The sequence below is a fragment of the Etheostoma spectabile genome, chromosome 15, assembly GCF_008692095.1.
Source record: "Etheostoma spectabile isolate EspeVRDwgs_2016 chromosome 15, UIUC_Espe_1.0, whole genome shotgun sequence".
In the NCBI taxonomy this organism is placed as follows: domain Eukaryota; kingdom Metazoa; phylum Chordata; class Actinopteri; order Perciformes; family Percidae; genus Etheostoma; species Etheostoma spectabile.
Genome location: NC_045747.1, coordinates 2355285 through 2362123, shown reverse-complemented (window position 1 = coordinate 2362123; position 6839 = coordinate 2355285). Strand labels below are relative to the sequence as shown.

Below are 6839 nucleotides of genomic sequence, written 5' to 3'. Positions count from 1 at the left end.
CTTGATCTTCTTTGCCTTGAGGAACTTTGAAGTGGAGATGGAAGTATGCGATGGAGCAACCTCCTGCTGCAGAATTTGGCCTTATGGTTGGGAATATAAGAGGTAGCTAAGTTTCTTGGTATTTGAGACTATTGATGTTGCCTTCCACCCTGCAGATCTCTCGCACAAGGACCCCATACTGGATGTTACCCCAGACATGATTTTTTCTCACCAAACTTCACAGTTTCTGGGTGAATCTTGGATCCATGCGGGCTCCAGTAGGTCTCCTGCAATATTTGTGGCAACTGTGGTGTAATTCAACAGGATTCATCTGAAAAATTCACTTTCTTCCACTTTTCCATCGCCATCCTTTTAGCAGGCTGTGGGCCTTGGCAAATGCCACATAGTTTTTAATTGTCTTTTGTTTAGTGTGGCTTCTGGGCACTATTCGACCATGGAGGCCATTTGAGACAGAACCGACAAACCGTCTGTTTGACACAGGGACTTCAGGGACCAGGTCTGGTGGAGCTCTGCTGCAGTGGAAAATGGGCTGGCCTTGGATTTTCGAGCCACAAACAGTCCTCTCGACATTTGTCTTGCGGGTCTGCCTGACCTGGGCTTTGTAAAAACATCTCCAGTGTCTTCAAATTTTTTTTAATCCTCTGTACTGACGCTGAGACACACTGAGGTGTCTGCCCCATCAGCAGTGGATCTGGTCTTCAGCCTCTTGATAATCAAACTTTAGTCTCAGGGTGAATCTAGGCCTGTTTGCAGAGTCTAGTTGCAGTTGATGTGAAGGTCTAGTGTACTGGGGTTGTTTTTTACACACCTGAGACTTAATTGATCCATTATTAGTCCCGGTGAAGCCATATGACAAGGCGACAACACTTATGTCTTTGCAAACATTAACTCAATGGGCTTAACCAAGCTGTGAATATTAGAATACTTTTTGACAGTTTCGTTTTGCACTGAAACATTATTACAAAAGCTGTTGGGATAAAATGAGCCATTCTTGTAAATAAATCTTGATTAGAAATATATTTCAGCGGCACTTCAGGTCAATTTGTACACAAGCGACAAGACTTTTGTCAGGGACTGTACGGGCTTCTAGCAGCTAAGAGTGTGGTACCAGACAATTGCATCTATGTATATGATATTTGGCTAATAATATCATTAAACTTAACGATTTTGGGAATTTAATTTAATTCATTTTCAAATCTGTAAAAAGCACGGAAACCAAATAGCAAATTATGGTAATAAAAAAACAAAAATAATGACATTAACAAAAAAAAATAGAGCTTTAAAAATGGGCACTGTACCTTTAAGTTTTGCGACATGTCGTAATAGGGCACTGTCGTAAATAATCACGTGGAGGCATCACGGATGCTCCTGTGAGTTTGCTGTAGAATATTATAATTACCTGTAGTATTTATCTAGATTTTGAACAAGTGTTGATTAAAATAAAAGTCCTCTGCGCTGTGGAAAAACAGGAAACGCTTCCCTGAAAACAGGCGACAGCTCAGCTGACGGTGCAGTCCGATTGTTCTACCACAGCAGCTCTGTGTGTGTGTGTGTGTGAGCGTGAGCGTGAGATTATGTGTGTGTGACTGTGAGTGAGTAGCTACATGCTCACAGGGTGCAGTGTGCATCATGTTCGTGTTGGTGGAGATGGTGGACACCGTCAGGATCCCTCCGTGGAACTTCCAGAGACAACTCAACGATGCCATAGCAGAGGAGCTGAACAAGAAACTGGCCAACAAGGTGTGTGTGTGTGTTTTCATGTAGCATGCAAAATAGTAAACACGTAAAGTTTATTATTATAATTATTATTGCCTTTATTTAAACTAGTCATCTCTTCTATAAGAGAGCCCTGGGTGCAGCAGGAGACATGAGAACAGCCGGTCTCACTATCACATACAGACAGCGTCAGGAAATATCACAGCCCTCTCTAAAAAGATCCAACATTAAAAGTTGGAATTCATCCAAAGGGGTGAAACTTTCAGGCATTTACACTTTACACTAAAGTAAATCCTACATCCATACACACCTATGAGTTTAATGATCAAGACTACAGAAAGCCGATACCGTCAGATTAAGCCAGACTGAACAGAAACCCAGTTCATTAGAACATTTTGACAGCGACCTAAATGCTTGAATGCATTTCAGTGGTGGGGATGTTATTCCTGCTAATGCGAGGTGAGGACTGAGCACGTGATCTAGGGTTCTGCACTGTATGTAAGTAGGGGTGGGAATCACCAGACGCCTCCCGATGCGATATCATCACATACTTCATACTTAATCAATACTTAAGCCACGATACGATATTATTGCGATTATAAACATTTATAGCAATTTACAGCAATGTATAACCTTTTTTCCGACTTCTATTTTTTCCCAAATTCAAATGTCCCCAAAAGGAAACTTTGTCAACATCTGTTTAATCTAAAAAGATACATTTATCTGTTTGTTCATCTCTCTTCAATGTTATTGCTGCAAAATGGGACAAACTGACCAACACAGATATAATATATAATATATAATAAAAGATGGATACTTGGCATCTGTTTATCGATACAATATTGCCACTGAATATATCGCAATACTATGCTGTATCAATTCCCCCCCCACCCCTATATGGAAGCACAGTATTTTGCATATAAAGTTAAGAAGATAATGAGTCAGTCTGGCTATTTCCATTTTGAGTTTTGCTTTTTGAAAGTCTGTAGGCAAAATTTCTCTAAGGAGGGTCACATGCAAACAATGTAATTTTTTTATATAAACTCCATAGTCTGACCTGTGCACTGTCGCACTATGCTTGATCTTGGGGGAATAACTAGAATTGTTGGGACTTTATACGTTATAGAGTGTGGTCTAGACCTACTCTATCAGTAAAGTCTCAAGATAACTCTTGTTATGATTTCATACTATAAATAAAATTGACTTGAAATTGAATTGAATTGTTGTGACAACCAAGCCAAATCACTTGTGTAATATTGTAATTTCGGCACGTTTGCATTACTGTGACGTGCTCTCGTCACCTCAGGTGGTCTACAACGTTGGCCTGTGCATCTGCTTGTATGACATCACTAAACTGGAGGACTCCTATATATTCCCCGGGGACGGAGCCTCACACACCAAAGGTATGATGACACACTCTCATTTCCTCATACGCGTGCATCAAGCCATGTACTGTATTTTTACAGCCTCTTTAGATGTTAAACCTACTGATTCCTTCCCATCTTCCTCTGGTCTTTGTCAGTTCATTTCAGGTATGTTGTTTTTCACCCATTTCTCGATGAGATCCTTCTTGGCAAGATCAAGTACTGCAGTCAAGAGGGAGTTCATGGTAACTCAGCCTGTTTGATTCAATCTCCAGAAATGTATTAGCAAAGTTATTGGTGAAGTTATTGCTCAAGGTGACCTCTTCAAATGTCTTTTGTCCGACCAACAGTCCAAAGCCCAAATATATTCAATTTATAATAATATAAAAAGTCCTCAAAGTCCTCCAATGTTGTAAGTTTCTGCTTGAAAAATGGGTTAGGGTTGGTCAAAATAGGCGTGGAATAATTTTTTCTAAGTCTACTTATTGATTGTTTCTCAAAAACAATAGATTAAAGTCAATGTTTGTGACTTAATTTTATTGAGAATTACTAGCTCTTGATCATTCTAAGTAGTCAGCCATAGCAAATACATTGTATATCTGCCTTATTTCTTAATTTCTTTTTGCCATATATTATACTTCATTCAGTTGTGGTGGATACACAAACAGTCCCTTTAGGATCTGAGAGGATCTGGCCCTCTGCCTTTTCACCTTACATTGTTTTCACTCCTTTTGCACCAAAATAGCTGTCTACGCCACATAACAATGTCTGGGGTATTTAAAAAAAACAATCACTACACAGTCTGAATTGTGCCTAAACAGCAACAACAGTTGGCCTGAAGGCTCACATGTCCGGCTGTCCCATGTACCAAACAGAAGTCATGACACTACCCTTCTGTTTCACAGTGACCATGGGCTTCTTTGATGACATTCTCATTCCACCAGAGTCGCTTCAGCAGCCTGCAAAATTGTATCCTGACTGAAAGTGTGTGTTTGTGTACAGTATATATGTGTCTGTATATAAGTATACTGTATAAACCTGTGTGTGTGTGTGTATATATAGATATATATATATATATATATATATAAGTTCTTCTAAAGGCAGCAGTTGTATGTGCATCACATACTATTGTGAGTCTTATCTAGGTGTGACTGTAGCTCCTGAGCCGTCCTTAGCTACAGCCTCAGCGATGAAGCAGAGCAAGTTTGGCTTTGGGAATACGAGACGGACGAGGGGGCCCATGATCTCTACATGGACCAGGGAGAGGAGATCCGATTTCGGGTGACAGATGAAGTCTTTGTGGACACGTCGCCAACGGGGCCGACCGCTGCGGCGACAGACACGCCGGCTCAACCGGGACAGTCGACGGCGCCGCCACCAGAGGACAGCGGAGAAAAGAAAGAGGCACCATACACTCTGATTGTAAGAACACACCTCATTAAAAAAAAAGTCACCAGAAGGTCTTTAAGGAAAAGTTTTAAAAAGCGTAAAAACACATGTTAGTTTGGCTGATTCAGACTTTGTAGAATTGAAGCTGAAGTCACTTTCCCTCACTAATGTTCACCAAACTCTATAGTTGTGTCCCAGTATAGTGGCCGCCTGCTTCCAATTTTCTCCCAACACTTTTAGACTGAATGTGTCATAAAGGACCAAACCACCATATCTAGTTGAGAAATGTGGTTTTGTTTTCCGGTTTATTTTAGGACACTGGGTTTACTGTTGAGCGTGTGTCAGCTGTCCATCATGTCTTATAGAGAAACATCCCAGTAAGCGTGGTTTATTAAAGAGGAGTTGTTTGAGATTGATTGCCATCGTCACGGGGCATCGGTCAGAATACAGGAGTGAGACACAGACCAGTTCAGTCCATTCAACAAAGACTTATTTAACATAAGGGTGAGCACATGATAATGGATGACCATAAGACCCACACATGGGTTGGAGAATCTGGAAGAAACAAATAGAAATTAGAACTTAACAAAGTCAATATTCTAACATGTTCATCATAAGAAAATCAGACATAATCAAGAAGTAAGTACGACGTAAAACTCGTCTTACCAGCTGCTGCCCCATGTGAAGGTGGAAAAGAGACGGACTGACTGAGAGGGAGTGTAGTCTTAAATAAGGAGTGACCAGGTGAACTCAATCAGGTAATTAGGGTGGAAACGAGCCAATCAGAGGTGACGACAGAGGAGGAAAAGAAGTGATGTACAGGAAGTGAGGCAAATGCCAAAATAAGATTAAAAAATAGGGATCTTTAGTACAGTGGTTATAATAAAAGTTCCATTTAGAGCCCGACCGATAAAGATTTTTTAAGACCAAGAAGGAATATTTGGTTATTTAAAAATCCAGAAACACGTATAAAACATAAACAGATTTCCCTAACATTAGGTCTTTGTAGTTATTTGTATTTTCTCACGAAACATGGACAATATATGCAACCCCAATGCTCAGAACATGGTTGACCGTACATTTTTATTTTTTAAATATTTATTTATCAAAACATTTATTCGTTTTTATAAATGGTTCTCATTTTTTTTTTTTTTTTTTTTAATTGGCCATTATATGGTCCTTTTAAAGAATTTTAACATCATTATTTATTCACACATCATCATGATATCATTAAAACACAATTTCAGCAGGTACAATGATCATTTGTAGGCGTATTAGTTGAAAACTTAATGAAAATGTTCAAAAACTTACTGAAACCACCTTAACCTCGTAAAAACACCAGTGTGGATGTACTGTGCGTAAAAGGTCAAATGTAACAGAAGTAGCTTAGCGTCCATCCTGACCCGCTGCGTTGTTGTCTTAGGGGACCATCTGTGACCCGGGGCTGGGGCTGCTGTCATGGTGGAACAGTTAGCACTGCAGGAAGAAGAGGAAAAAGAAGAAGAAGAAGAAGGAGGAGGAAGAGGAAGAAGGAGACATTTGGTGGTACCTGACAGCTCGACCACCACGACTGATCGTAGAGGCGAGAGACGGCCGGCTGGAGACACAAAACCCAGTGTGTTGGGGACAGAAGTCGAGACACAAAGTCGAGCAGCGCTCTGAACCAAGATGTGATGTCACATTGAGACTTTTTTTGTTTTGTTTTTTAAATACTGCCCTGAACACGCCAGCTTCATGTGTACATTGACCCTATATTTAAAAACAGGATAATTCAGTGGACATTAACATTAATTTGGTATATTTCACATGAAATGTTGACTCCCAATTCAAAAGATTTAGGTCATTAATCATTGGAATCAATGTCATCGCTACTTTGGTATGATGGTCGGACATACACAGGTCACAAAATCAGCTCAAAGTAGTGTTGTTGAACACTGAGCAGCATCTGTCAGGGATGAAAACAAACGCGGTGCCTAATGATGCAACAACTTAACAACACTCTTGAGGTTTAAGGTTCGAGAAATAAGGGTGAGTGATATTTTTGTTGATAGGAATCAGACCCACAGGACAATTTCTAAGTCATTTGTACCATCCATATCTAAACAAAGGTAACAGTGCAACTATGAAAACTGTTTTTCAGCGGGACAAAAGAATTTCAAGCTTAAGATGTTTAATTTGTATTTGAGATTTGTCCTCTCCCAAAGGATTTTGGGCAATTTATTTAACATCCTTGTATCACTGTGTGTGTCTGTTTTGGCTCCCAGTAAAAGTGCGTATCATCAGCGTGCGTGGTTGTGATTTGTCATTTTGTTTAATTATGGGAAGTATATCCAAACAGATGAGTGAGCCCTGTAAATCCTACAGTGTGGA

The 6839-nt window shown here is 40.0% G+C and overlaps 1 protein-coding gene across 3 annotated transcripts; it reads left to right on the top strand.

The window, feature by feature from the left end:
- Positions 1–1322: 1322 nt before the first annotated feature.
- polr3h (polymerase (RNA) III (DNA directed) polypeptide H) lies at positions 1323–6593 on the top strand. Of its 3 annotated transcripts, XM_032537261.1 has the most exons (7): positions 1324–1740; positions 3023–3119; positions 3239–3325; positions 3986–4049; positions 4268–4502; positions 5893–5950; positions 5986–6593. In XM_032537261.1, the coding sequence occupies exons 1-6, from the start codon at positions 1630–1632 to the stop codon at positions 5941–5943; spliced, it is 645 nt and encodes a 214-aa protein (XP_032393152.1). In that variant the 5' UTR covers positions 1324–1629; the 3' UTR covers positions 5944–5950; positions 5986–6593. The 3 variants fall into 3 exon arrangements, with proteins under 3 accessions (XP_032393153.1, XP_032393152.1, XP_032393151.1); XM_032537262.1 differs by lacking the exons at positions 5893–5950; positions 5986–6593 and adding an exon at positions 5139–5224 and having other exon boundaries at positions 1323–1740; XM_032537260.1 differs by having other exon boundaries at positions 5893–6593.
- Positions 6594–6839: the final 246 nt, after the last annotated feature.